Here is a 14,384-nt window from a genome sequence, read left to right as displayed (position 1 = left end):
TAGCATCCTCCCAAACCACAGGGTGGGGCAGGAGGAACGGCCCTTGCTCAAGACATCGCACCTACAGACACAATGACTTCTTGCGGTTGCTTCAAAAACATGTCCAAGGGCTCCTGCCCATTGGCACCTTTATCCCCAGGAGCTGCTCCCAGGGCATGTCTGCCTTTATAAGCCAAGGAGAAAGCACTGGTCTTCAGCATACTTCTCTGTGTTCTTCACACGGGAGACCTTGTGTAGGGCGCAAACAAAACCAGAGCCCGGGAGTGGTGCTGGGAAAATATGTCATGAAGTGGGATGGTGGAGAGGATCCCACATTCTATTGAGTTTACAGAAATTAAAACGATTACTGAGAATCAAGATGCATTCACCTTCAGTTCACAACCAGCTGTCTTAATTAAAATGCTGCTAAAAGAAGCAAATCAATTAACAGATACCTTACAAGATGGTTTATTCTATCTTACACACAGAAAATTGCTTATGAGTATCGCATTACCGCTTTAGGTTATCAGTTAACCAAGTCTGCTAATGAGCTACATTGTTATCAAGTCAGATAAAAGATGCCCTGGGAATCCAGGCAAATTATTACAACACAGCACTTTGTTTTGAAATATAGCTCATCTTTCATCACACACAAGGAGGGTAACCTTATCTAAGGAGTGAACCAGTCCATAGAGCCACCGAGATTTCTGCTGAATGAAAAGGCAAAGAGTATTCCTTAATGCAGCCTGGAAATAAAGGATTAACATTACAGGGGAGAGAAATGTGAATGGGGCCTGTGCCACAGAGGCTTACGTTTACGGCAATAATCAAAGACGTGGGTTTCCTAAGCCTCTGCCAGCTGTGTCCTCCATGATAAAGTATGGACATTGTCACAGTCACCACAAAATAATTATATAAGCATAACAATAATTGCTTGCATTTGTATAGCTCTCTACAAGGCACGGCAGATGCTCTCTCATTTAATCCTTTGTTGGCTCCACCATTTGAAGAGCTACAGAGCTGCAGGCCCATTCCACAGCCATCAGACCCCTTTCTCCCACTCCAGCCCAGCCTGCCATTTCATCCTTTGGAAGGTCTGTCTTTCATTTATAGGAATGGGGACTGCCCCATAGTTTCCATGTTTCAGGGCCCCTGAATGTTGACAAGGGTTTTCTTTTGGCAGCTGAGGTGAGGCCTACTGTTCTAGAAAATGCTGCTCACCTCTTGGTAAGATGGTGGTGCTGGAGAGGCTGTGTCTTGAGTCTGGGTCTCATTCCATGAGCCATTTGCTGCCAGTAAGATCCATTGACATGGACACAATGCCATCCTGAAGCATGACCAGCTCCAACTGGGGAACCAGGATAGCCAGTGAGCATTTATTGGCTTCCAAACTTTCTCACACTGGAAAGAGGGCTCTTACTTCCCTCTACGCAGTCAGCTTCTTGCAGAAGAGAAGTAATATTTTCCTTTAGGACAGAGGCACTTTAGATTCTCTAAGTTCTATTATTTGCCCTGGATTTTGAGTTCCGTGTGAAGGTCCATCACCAGCTTTGTTTGCTGAAACTTAAGCTATCTACAAGACTGCAAGCTTGGGCAGCTGTCCAGAGTGCCAAACCCCTCCTGAAGAGGCTGCTTTCTCAGAGCTCAATCACTTGTGCATTTCTGGAAAGAAAAAGAACCATCTGGAAGATTTACTGACAAGAGTGACTATGCTGTAACTAATCATGGCATATGCTAATGCACCCCACACAATTCAACAGGTATGAAGAGTTCATCAGCAAATCTTAGCAAGGTGGGGCATTTCCTTGTGTGACATAGAAAGGGACCTGAAGACCAGTGGCTCTAGATAAAGGGGAGAGTTTTTCAGATAGAGCTCAACCTAGAGGTTGTTTTCTGCCTGCCAAACCAAGGCCACAAAACCTCATCCACTTTGGTGACAAAAAGGGAAGAAGTCATTCCCCAAGGTTAATAAGCATATAGAGGGGAAAGTGTCACTTTCTGTATTCGAAGAGTTTGCAATGACCTGAACAGGTGCTGCAAGGCAGACAGGCCGATGGGGATGTAACTAGAAACTGATACCTTCGAGTCTGAACTATACACTGTTACAGAGGGTGAGACTTCTCCACACTTAGTGTATCAGCTTTGGCGTGAGGGAATGGCAGTAAAGATATATATTAAAAGCTAGGAACATGGAAGAAAAGGTGGTCACTGAACCAGACCCCGATATGGTAGAGCTTGGGCTGAAAGTACGGCAGAGACCCTGCTGTAGCCACTCTTGGCTAAGGGTCTCACGCACGCTTCCACGTTGAGGCCAAATTCCCACCAAAACTTCATTGTAGTTTCACATAAACATTACCCATAGTTATAACAGCATGACATACTTCTGCTTACATTGTATACTTGTTTATTCCATTCCACTGTGCATATTCAGTCCTAATATCTTGAGTCTAGCATCTGCCCATGAGAGAAGGGGCAGAAATAGCAGAAAGACAGGGCAGAATGAAGCCTCAATGGGGCAAGCCAAGTCCACATCCGTAAAAAAAACAGCATATACCTAACTACCCCATGTGTGGAAGACCAAGGACACAGGTCGAGGTCAGGGTTACAAAGCTTGATGGCATCAGAGCCTACATGGAAGACAAGCAAGTTGGAAACAAGCAAGGATAGTGAGAGAGAGAAGAGGAAGAAGAGATTCCAAGAGAAAGCCTCAAATGCTGTCAGGTTGTTGTGCTTCTCCTTTAAAGGATGGCTGGTCCAGAGGAGCAAAGAGTTTGACTTGGCTGGTCTAGAGGTCCAGGGGCTTAACAGAAAGTTTATCCCTCCTATTATCTTAAAAAATTCCTGAGCTGAAAGGACCCTTTCAGGTGTCACTAGGGAGAGGATCAAAAGTGGCTGGACCTAGTCATCATTTGCACTTGAGATACCGATGCCCAGAGAAGATGGGCAGACCAGGACAGCAGTCTCCTCCCACCCTCAATGTCCCTGAGCTGGGGAAGTGGCAACCGTGAGTTACCACATTGAGGAACTGTTCTCTGACAGGAAAGGGATTCCTCTACAAACAGGTGTGCCACCAGCCCCTAGAGATCCAGACATAACCTGCAGGAAAAGATAAGCTGGGCAGAGGCTGGGATAGCATCTGCTGGCTGGACTAGTAAGTGAATCAGGCTGCAGACATGGACTGGGCATCAAGAGGAAGAGAAAGAGACTTTTATTAGAGACTCTAAGATCATAGTGGCGGCCTAAACACAAATCTTCCACCACATCCTCCAAAAATCATGCAGACCGAAAAGGACGAAAGGAAAAAGCTAAACTAGTAACAAGGTGCCTATATGTCCTGGTTTGCCTAGGACTATCCCAGGGTATAAATGCTGAGGATAAGTTAATGCCTGCTAATGCTGAAAAGCCTTTTGACCAAATCCCACACACATTTCTGAAAAACTCAGTAAAATCGGAATTGATGGGTGTTCCCGTAACATGATAAAACATGCGTACTTTTGCCCTAAAGCTAACATTTTACTTAATGAAAACCACCAGAGGATTTTCCACCAAGATCAGGCACAAGACAAGTATACTCACTGTTTCCACTATTATTTAACATTGGTGGTTTTAGCCAATGCAATCAGAGAAGAGAAAACAATTAGAGGCTTAAGAATTGGGAGAGAAGATCTACAATTTGGCAGATGACATAATATGATGAAAACTCAAGGAGATCAAGAAGAAAATGAACAAAACAATAAAAGCATTCAATAAGGTAGCTGCTATCATGTTAACACACCAAAAAAAAAAAAAAAAAATCCATAAGCAATCAATGAACAAGTAGGAGACATAATGGGAAATTCCATTTACAAAAGCAACAAAAACATAAAATATTTAGAAGTAAACTTAACAAGAAATGTGAAAAATCCATAAGAGTAAACTCTGAAAACTCTCCTGAGACAAGCAAAAAAACAGACTTGTAAAAATTATATTTCTTGTCAGTGAAGGATAATATCATAAAGAAGTCAATTGTCTTCAATTTAATATGTGAACATAATGCAACTCCAATAAAAATACCAAGATGTTTGTTTCTGTAGCTAGATTCTGAAGTTGACTGTAAAGTTTATATGGAAAAACAAATGCACAGGAATAGCTAAAACAGAATAGCAGGGTGTGCAGGAACCAGCCCCGCCAAGTAATAGAGCATACATGAAGCCACCAAAAGAAAGAGTGTGGTAATAACACATGAATAACCACAAACACCATTGGAGAATACCATGAAGTCTAGAAGTATCCAAACATATGTGGAAACTTAGAACATTATAAAGGTGGCAAGTAAAACACTGGGGAAAATAGGGTGGTTTTGAAAAATGATATTGAAATAACTGGATTTTTATTGGGGAAAAAGATAAAATTGGAACTATATCTCATACCACATACCATACCAAATGAATCAGAGATCCAAATAAAAATAAATCCATATAAGAACCAGAATAATATATATTTATATATATATACATACATATATTACATGTATGAACATTTATCTAATTTTATAAACATTGTATATATGTAAAAAAATTTTAATTAAATATATTTTTGTAAAAGGAACACAGGAAGAATAAAATGGGAATTATTGAGATTAATTACCTCAAAGCAGTGGGTGGGAGCAGGGTGGAGTGGACAGGATGAGAGCAAGACGTCTCTGAATTTACCTGTTTACATGCTTTTAGTTTTGAACCATATGCATGTTTCACATACTCAAAAAATAAAATTAAACTAAAAGGATTAAGATAGGACACTAAAACCAGCATATACACTGAAACAAATGCCTCTAACACTATATCAAATTGATAGCAAAACCACATTGAGAAAATAGTTAATTCTTTTTGAACACAATACTCTGTACACATGGAGGACTAAATTCTAAGAATAAAGAACTGCAAAGAAATTTTTTTTTGATTTTTAAAAAAAACTTATTTATTTTATTTATTTATTTTGGGCTGCATTGGGTCTTGGTTGCTGTGCGTGGGCTTTCTCTAGTTGTGGTGAGAGGGGGCTACACTTCTTTGCGGATGCACGGGCTTCTTACTGCTCGTGGCTGCTCTTGTTGCAGAGCACGGGCTCTAGGCACACGGGCTTCAGTAGTTGTGGCTCATGGGCTCTAGAGTGCAGGCTTAGTAGTTGTGGTGCATGGGCTTTGTTGCTCCACGGCATGTGGGATCTTCCTGGACCAGGGATCAAACCCGTGTCCCCTGCATTGGCAGGCAGATTCTTTCTTTTGTTTTTGTTTTTCAAAGCTTTATTGGGGCATAATTTACATTCCATAAATTAATCCATTGTAAATTTATAATTCAGTGATTTTCTGCAATTTATAGAGTTGTACAACCATCCCCATAATCCTGTTTTAGAACACTTCTGTTACCTCAAAAAATTCCCTCATGTCCATTCGCTTTCAATCCACCTCTTACATATAGCCCCAGGAAACCACTTACCTTTCTGTATCTAGAAATTTGCCCTTCCTGCATATTTCTTTCTTTTTTTAATAAATTTATTTGTTTATTTATTTTTGGCTGCGTTGGGTCTTCATTGCTGCACGCAGGGTTTCTCTAGTTGCAGCAAGCAGGGGACTACTCTTTGTTGAGGTGCTTGGGCTTCTCATTGCAGTGGCTTCTCTAGTTGTGGAGCATGGGCTCTAGGCATGCGGGCTTCAGTAGTTGTGGCTCATGGGCTCTAGAGTGCAGGCTTAGTAGTTGTGGTGCATGGGCTTTGTTGCTCCACGGCATGTGGGATCTTCCTGGACCAGGGATCAAACCCGTGTCCCCTGCATTGGCAGGCAGATTCTTTCTTTTGTTTTTGTTTTTCAAAGCTTTATTGGGGCATAATTTACATTCCATAAATTAATCCATTGTAAATTTATAATTCAGTGATTTTCTGCAATTTATAGAGTTGTACAACCATCCCCATAATCCTGTTTTAGAACACTTCTGTTACCTCAAAAAATTCCCTCATGTCCATTCGCTTTCAATCCACTTCTTACATATAGCCCCAGGAAACCACTTACCTTTCTGTATCTAGAAATTTGCCCTTCCTGCATATTTCTTTCTTTTTTTAATAAATTTATTTGTTTATTTATTTTTGGCTGCGTTGGGTCTTCATTGCTGCACGCAGGGTTTCTCTAGTTGCAGCAAGCAGGGGACTACTCTTTGTTGAGGTGCTTGGGCTTCTCATTGCAGTGGCTTCTCTAGTTGTGGAGCATGGGCTCTAGGCATGCGGGCTTCAGTAGTTGTGGCACATGGGCTCAGCAGTTGTGGCTCTCGAGCTCTAGAGCGCAGGCTCAGTAGTTGTGGCGCATGGGCTTAGTTGCTCCACGGCATGTGGGATCTTCCCGGACCAGGGCTCGAACCCGTGTCCCCTGCATTGGCAGGCGGATTCTTAACCACTGTGCCATCAGGCAAGCCCCTGCAAAGAAATTTTTAAGCGAATTTGTAGTTGTACAGTGTTGTAATTCTGGAAGTACATATTTTGTGTGCATTATAGGGTAGAGCAAATGGGTAAAAATATTTATATGGTTGGGGAACAGGATTTTCACTTTAGAGGAGATAAAGTAGAAATATGGAATGAGGAAATCTCAAGAAGAACCTTATGGTATTGAGTTTTTGATTTAAATATACATTTGCTGACTGTCCATTGAGAGGGCCTACAAGCAATGATGCTTCAATAGCCATGAGCACACATTGTGCCCAGATCTTGGTTTCTAAAAACTATTTCACATCAAAAAGAAAAAGGAGAAAAAAAAAAAAAAAAAAAGAAAAAGGAGGAGGAGGAGAAGGAGAAAAACATGGGTCAAGGGAAAATGGGTGATTCCAGGTCTGAGCAGGAACAGTACAAGGTGAGCCTGGGACACTGTGTTGTGTCAGAAGTCTAGGAAATGCTCAATGACTACTGGGGTCCTGTTTAAACCCACCAAGAAGTGACTTGTACTGATAACTTGTGACAATTTGAACATGAAAAAGATTCATAATGGTGATGAATTATAGTGCATTGAAGTCCATAGGAATAATGTTCAACAAGAAAAAGAAAGAGAAAAGGGGAAGAGGACAGTCTTTTTCTAGAAGAATGCAGCTATTAAATGTAGGAGGAATTCTGGAACTAGAAACTCAGTACTTTGTAACCCCCAATGCAATAACTGATTCAAACATGGATTATGAACAAATATAAAATCATTGGGTGGGGCTTCCCTGGTGGCGCAGTGGTTGAGAACCCGCCTGCCGATGCAAATGACACGGGTTCGTGCCCCAGTCCGGGAAGATTCCACATGCCGCGGAGCGGCTGGGCCCATGAGCCATGGCCGCTGAGCCTGCGCGTCCGGAGCCTGTGCTCCGCAACGGGAGAGGCCACAACAGTGAGAGGCCCGCGTACCGCAAAAAAAAAAAAAAAAGAAAAGAAAAATCACTGGGTGAAGAATTATTGGGGTCAGGGTGTTCCCACCATCTCAAAGTCCCACCCCTTCTATTATTTACTAATTACAAAGGCAGGGTTTTCTCTCTACAGTGCAGAGATCTAGCTGTTGCTTCCTTAACCAAGTGATCAAAAGCAGCAACATCAACCTTGAGAGAGACCGGGGTCATGTGCCTCCTGGTGCACTGCACTGAAAGATACATACGCAATGTTACCTCTGAGGCAATCCTGACAAAATTCTCAATTTGCATCTGCTCAAGAGGAAACAGTCAGATAAATCCAGAAAATGGGACATCATGAAAGACGAATGGCTTACGTACTTCAAAACTGACAGTGCCACACAGAGAGAAGGCAACATCGAGAGAGAGACTGAAAAGGGACAAAATCCAACACAGTGGCTCCTGGCTTGGAAAACAAGAAATATAAGAGATACTTGGGAAACGTTTGAATACAGGCTGTGTAATAGATGATGCTATCAAATTACCACCCATTTCCATTCATTTCTTACCGTTCATGTTGTTGTACTGTGATTATGTGGGAGATACGTGGTGTATTTAAGGGTGAAATATCATGATATTTATATTAGTTTTTAAATGAATCAGAAAAAAGTTATGTACACAGAGATAAAGCAAGTAGGGCAAAATGTTAATTTATGGATCTAGGTGAAAGGTGAGATGTTTTTATTGCACTGTTCTTTCAACTCTTCTGTGGCTTTGAAGATTTTTCAAAAGAAGGACTGTGAGAGCACATGGGTGGTGATGAGGTGCACGAAAGCAGGACTAGGGGAAGTGAGTTGTGAACCAACCATTCAGATAAACCTGGAGGAGGAGCCTCCTTTCCTGGGGGCAGGGCTCCTTCAGCCAGCAGCCTAGGATCCTGTTCCCCTTCCTGAAGGCTGCCCTGCACACTCAGGCTTGTCCACTCTGAGACCCCACAGCCGCGTTGAAAAGCAGATACTTCTGCCAAACTGATAGCTTGATGACACAAAGAAAAGTTTTGGAATTTTTTTGTCTTCAAATGGACTGAGCTGGCTCACAGTTGATTGGCCTCTGTCAAAGAGAAGGTCTTGGAAAATCAAATCAAATAAGATAAAATTTATCTTGCTGTTAAAACCCAGTTTTCTCAGATCTAATCAGGCAAACAGCCCGCAGCTTCATTTAAAATCTTGCCAAAATACCCCCATATTAGCTGTCCCAAAGAGATGCTGATTCCTGGTCTCACAGCCATCCTGGCAACAGGACTTCTGGCCCATGGCTAGCAATCCCCCTCCCGTCCTGTGGGGGGCGTGCAGGAGAGCCACCAGCCAGCGCAGGACAAGAGAGGGAGTGCCTTTCCTCCTTTCAGTAAGAGCGATCCATCACTCTTAAAACTCACCTTTCAGAGAAGTCGAGGTTTAACATGCAAAACAGAAGGACAGCATGTTCACTGAATTATTCCTAGATGACGGAAAGCACGGGCAAAGTTCTGCTACGGGAGAATGGCTTGCTTGTCCTTTGCTTTTTCTTTCGGGTCTAACTTCTTCCCGACTCAGCCTGACTCCATCTAGTGTCAGTTTTGGAAACTTGAATTGTGCTCCCTTCTGTGCAGAGAAGCTCTGATGTGATACATGCTGAGAACAGTCCGCTGCACACGGTGGGGGAATAGATGGGGGTGGGACTCCCGTCCAGCCATTAACTCCCAGCCACCCGCCTCTCCCCATCCTTCATCCGTTCCTTCCCTTCCTCCTCACCCTGCCTTCCCCCTGCACCCTTCATATTCCCTTTCCTGTACTTCACTCTCGCAGTGCTTACTGTTGAATGACTACGGCAGCCACCTCGCCTGGATTATGGAAATCTCCTCCTACAGCTCCAATGTATCAAAATAACTAAGAACATCCAAACATACAGAGCGGAGCTGCTCTCTAACACGATCATATGTAGGAACGTAAAAGCACAGTGACTGTTCATTCAACAATGCTTTTGAATTGGTTTGCTTTGTATTGTTCACAGCAGAATCTTCACACACACACATGTGCGTGTCAGGCCTTCATTTTGAGTCATCACATAATCGCCTCCCCTCCCCCCACCAGCACGCACATATGCATGTACACATGGACCAGGATTAAGCATTAGGCATTGTGAAATCTTTCAATTTTGTGAATTCCATGACTAAGATGTTCCTGAATCAGGGTTTGCAACAGTTCTGGAAACTTCCAGGGGCACTGGAGCTTCCAAAGCACGATGCCTTAACCCAAAGTGTCCTCTGATGCGTGTGGGCGGTTTGGAGGGTCGAGACAGCATCGCTCACCGTGGGTGGTGAGATCACTCTGCCAGAATCTCTGCCTGTCCACTCGATTGTTCTGACACAGGACCAGAGCTGGCCACAGCAGCCCGCAGCCGCACGCCAGGGTGCCTCAGTCACCCAGCAGAGGGCCCCTGAGACCATGCTGTGGGCAGAGTCTCCGCCCACATCCATCCCAAACTGACCCCTATCCTACATTCCCCACTCCAGAGACCCCGAAGGCCCCCAAAGTTGATGCAGGTTCTGAGCCTGGGGCTCATCTATGCATTCCCAGGTCCCTTCACCCCTGCCATCAAGAGCTAATCCTCCTCATCCTTGCAGACTTAGTCTATTGCCTCCCCTGACCCAGGCTGCAAAAAGCCCTGTTAGAACCCCTGGTAAAGGCCGGTCTGCCCTGATTCTATAGTGGGAGAGCAGTCAGAGTGCTGCCCTGGGTGAGCTGGGACGAGGATGCCCTCCTGGCGAGCGGCGGCAGCTGCACACTCAGGGGAACCTGTTGTGACACCAATCCCCCAGGGGCTGGAAGAAGGTAGAGCTGCCCAGGGAGAAGGGCCCTTAGGGCGGGGCAAGGGAGGGGCATTGGCTGACCTGGAATTCTACTTTCCTACATGAGTGGGTCATGGATTTGGTGACAGTTGGGAGCCGCTCAGCGTGTTTCTTCTGGAAAGAGAAATGGGACAACTTAGCCAGTGTGAGTCTGGGTGTGTGTGTGAACGTGTGCGTATGAGATGGGACACATGGCATCCGTGGTTACCCCAGCCCCAAAAGCCCCCAATTCCACCAACATTTCCAAAATCCCCCAGAGCTGAGTACCTAACCCCTCTGTGAGAACCCCGGGTGCAAGAGGAGGTAACACTGCCACTGAGAGGACAGCTGTGTGGCCACCCCAGGACCTGGAGACCATGCCTCCCAGGCCTCCCAAACCTAGGACAACCACTTGCTGATTTTCCTAGGACAGCGTGGGTTTACGCCTATCATCCTGACACTATTATTAGTACAGTAATGTCTCTTCTCCACTCTCAAAAAGTCCTGATTTGATGATAAGATACATGGTCACCCTAATCACACCTGTCTCCCCCAGTCCAGTCCCCTGTGGGGTGGCCAAACAGACAGTAGAGGGGGAAGACTGGAGACGGGACAGAAAGAGACAGAGAAACAATGAGCGTCAGAAACAGAGAAAGGAAATGCTTGGAGATAGAGTTGATGAAACATGCTTTAGGGCCTCATGCTCAGAAATCAGTGCCAGGAACTGGAAAGTCTGAAGGAGGGCAGATCCTTCAGAAAGTGAAGGTCTTGAAAAAATCCATTTCCAGCTCATCCCCAGGGCATCCCCCTGACGGCCGCATACCACACATCCATCTCTTCTCCATCCACAGATCCACCCATTTCTTCAAGAGATGCTACTTTGTACTTACCAAGCCCCAGGTCCCAGGGAAGCACTGGAGGAGGAGATCATGCTTTGCATCCCTCTAAAAGCCCACCACCCTGTCTCAGCCCAGACATCTGTCCTGAATGCCAGACACTCACTGAACATCTCCTCTACTTGGAAGTCTCCAGAAGCCTCAGACTTACCATGTTCAAAAAAGGTAGTCACCAAGACACACACCCCCAGCCCACTGCCCACACCTGCTCTACCACCTACTTCCCAGAGGGCATCCCCCAGCTAGGACCTCCCCACCCCGACAAACGCTGGCTGTTCTGGATTTACCTGCACCTTCACTCAGCCTCCGGGGCTGGCTGCCTCATTGGTATCACTCAGATCCTTGCTCCAGAGGCCTTTGCAGTAGCTTGCAGCTCTCTGGGTGCAGAGCACTCCATATGATACAAAAGAGCAAGTGCAAAGGTCCTGAGGTAGGATTGTCCTTGGAGCACATAGGCTCTATGCAGAAGAGTAGTGTGGCTGGGTGGTAGCAGGGAAGCCAGGTAGCTGGGGGCAGAACACATGTGGTTTCCCAACTGGGACATGGCAGGAGCTCGGGACATGATCCTGAGATGCACTGGGATGACTCTGAGCAAGAGGTAGGGCAAAATCTAACCCACAGTGTGGAGAAGGGAGCCCAGGCTCCCTTTGGCTACCATACCCTGTGGGCTCCCCACTCAGATGACACCTGCCCACTGCCCAAAGGAGGGGAGATCGAGAAGAGGGGGCTGTGTGGTGCATCTTAGATCCCTAGGAAGAGTTTCAAACTGGAGAAAGGAGCTAAGATGTCAGGCGATGGAGCAGGATGGATAAAACAGGAGGGAAAATACCAGTCACAAGTTGGCAGCGACCTTACCTTGGAGTTCTCTTCTTTAGCTCGATGCTGTCTAAACAGAGAAAGCAGGGCATTAGGAAGGGGGCCCTGCGATGGTGATGCGGCTCACTCAGTGCCAGGCCAGCAGGAGGGGTCGGAGCCACCTGACTTGGGCACTGCTGAGAGGCTCCCTGGGTTGGGGTCACTGGAGGGGAGGTGGTCTTGGGCTGAGTGCTCTGCCCCCTCCCCTTTGGCACGGTCGCAGCTTCTCCATCTGGTCCCTCACTGAGCCCTCTAGCTCAGCACACGGGTGAAACTGAGGCTTCCCCAGAGACACCGCCCACCCACCCCTGCCAGTGGCTTCTCTCCTCTCCCCTCCTTGCAGATCCTGGGCTCTCTTGCCCTTAGGAGATCTAGAACATCTCCTGCTGTGTGATGAAGAGCCTTTTCTCTCCCCTCATATTCCTAGTGATACAAAATCAACGGCAAGTAAAGTTCTATGACCAACGAAGTTGCTTGTGCAGTTGGACACGCTGGAATCTCCTGAATGCTGTCTCCTCCTCCCTCTGCCCCCCTCTGCACATCTTCACAGGTAATAATCATATTTTCCAGATACATGGTGAGGGTCCTTCCTCCTCATCATCTGAAAAACTGCATCACCATCCCATTAAGCAGTCTTATACAGGGAATGGATTTTGAAGGTCCCACCTTGAGAGAAAAGGGGTGCGAATCAATGTTACATTTTGCTGTCAAAACATCTGCATGGGATGCACCTCTCCATGGCTGCCACGGCATGTGGAGAGCCACGCTGGGTTCACGTAAGCCCAGCTCTGTTTGGATCATGATGATACGCTCAGCGCTTCTCAGTGTAGGACTTGCCCAATTTATGAAAAAAGTGCAACTTGGCCCAGGTAGGCAGGGCCAGCCACACTTCCCACCACCCACCCACGCCAGCAGCAGCCTCATCACCTCCCGGGATCGATCTCATCTGATCACACTATGTGAGTAAGAGAATAGAAATTACTGTCTGAAGCCAACTCAGCTCCCTTTCCCACCTTTACTGCAGGAAAGCTGATTCTTAGGAATCTCAAGAATGACTAAATGGAAAAGTACAGAGAGAGAGAGAGAAGCAGAGAGAGACAGACAGAGACAGAGACACAGAGAGGTCGCTGCATTTCTTTTCAACCCATGTTTTTTATTCTCTCTCCAGCCAATGTTGCCCTCAGAGGCTCACGCCAGGTGACTGGCCAGGTCATGTCTTGTCTCAGGCAAAGGCAGAGACGGGGCTGAGCATCATTTCCTTACCATTGAAGCCCACGTTAGTGCTTCTCTGTTCGGAGGAATCATTATCAAACAAGTGCTTCCTGATCATGCAGATCTTCAGGGCCAGGAAGCTGGCCGATGTGGCGAAGCCCACAGCAATCCCAATGGTGGCATATTTGATATCTGAAGGGCAGGGAGGAATTGAACAAGGAGCTTCAATCAGTCACCACACGGCAAAGGTCTTCCACAGCTCCCTTTATATCAGGATGAAGTTCAAAGTCATTCACTTGGTCCTTAACGTTCCACAGTCCAACTCACTGAGGCCGGTCTGTTTTTCCACTCTCCTGGGAGCACATCCCTTCCCTCAACCTCCACCCACACACCATCTCCTCTTCCTGGAACTCCATCCATGGTCCCTTCAGCTGTGGAAATCATTCCCGAGTGGCTGATGGCTCATTTCTCTGGCCTCCTGTAGCCTTCCTCACTTATTCTTTCATCAGTTCACTTGTGGAGTGTGTGCTGATTGCCTGCTCTGCTGAGCGCTGAAGGCAAATGAATGAGTCCCTGACACCACCTTGAGGAGCCTGTGGTCAGCAGCGGAAGACGAGAGCTCACCTGAATGCCAGGTGACTGGGGCGGGCCAGTTTGGGAGCCGAGAGCCTTCCCAGAGGAGGTGACATGCAAGCGGCACTGTGCCTGGTGAGCGGAGCCCTGAGGTGGAGAGAGGCTGGGACCATGCGTGTGGAGAGAGACACCGGCCAGGCCACGGAAGCCAGGCAGATCCTGCTGTCCCGGGCTCGTGGCCACAGCCACCGAGAGTGGATGGAGGTGACCCTGACGACTCACGTCCCCTTCGAGGACAGGCTCTCCTGCAGCACCACACCCCCGGGATGAAGCTGTGTTAGCCACTCAGGCAGGCTTGGGGGTGAGCACTGCCCCAGTTCCATGACGACCGGCAGGAAACCCTACCAGGACACCCCACCTGCCCGGGCCTTTCGGGGTACCTCCTCCTGCCCCTCCGCCCTGCACCCAGAATCAGCTGGGTGATTGACACTGGGTGATTGACGCTGGGTTATTGACACTCCACGGAGGACATCTTCACTCTGAGTGCATTGGTGGGGAAGGGACCATCGTCATGGAGTTTAGGGTTTTTCTGGTGGCCTCACTTGGTGGTGAAAAAGCTGGAGGATT

At 46.7% G+C, this 14,384-nt stretch overlaps 1 protein-coding gene across 1 annotated transcript; it reads right to left on the bottom strand.

Annotated features, from left to right (window-relative positions):
* Positions 1-1,900: 1,900 nt before the first annotated feature.
* On the bottom strand, positions 1,901-14,140 carry TMEM273 (transmembrane protein 273). The gene is made up of 7 exons (XM_067708892.1): positions 14,040-14,140; positions 13,835-13,920; positions 13,236-13,376; positions 11,973-12,003; positions 11,778-11,811; positions 10,305-10,356; positions 1,901-2,013 (listed from the first exon to the last, which is right to left on the bottom strand). The coding sequence occupies exons 1-7, from the start codon at positions 14,138-14,140 to the stop codon at positions 1,901-1,903; spliced, it is 558 nt and encodes a 185-aa protein (XP_067564993.1).
* Between the last annotated feature and the right edge of the window lie 244 nt (positions 14,141-14,384).

This window comes from Pseudorca crassidens, chromosome 16 (assembly GCF_039906515.1).
Source record: "Pseudorca crassidens isolate mPseCra1 chromosome 16, mPseCra1.hap1, whole genome shotgun sequence".
In the NCBI taxonomy this organism is placed as follows: domain Eukaryota; kingdom Metazoa; phylum Chordata; class Mammalia; order Artiodactyla; family Delphinidae; genus Pseudorca; species Pseudorca crassidens.
Note: the sequence above shows the minus strand (reverse complement) of the source record. Positions and strands in the feature narration are given on the sequence as shown.

Bases quoted from the DNA above. Each gene is read 5' to 3' on its own strand.
- TMEM273 (XM_067708892.1), bottom strand. From the start codon at position 14,140: ATGGAACTGGGGCAGTGCTCACCCCCAAGCCTGCCTGAGTGGCTAACA. The intron at 11,812-11,972 runs GTAAGGTCGCTG...TCCTTTGGGCAG, and splicing joins CTAAAGAAGAGAACTCCAAG to TGGGCAGGTGTCATCTGAGT. The intron at 10,357-11,777 runs GTATGGTAGCCA...TTCTCTTTCCAG, and splicing joins CTGAGTGGGGAGCCCACAGG to AAGAAACACGCTGAGCGGCT.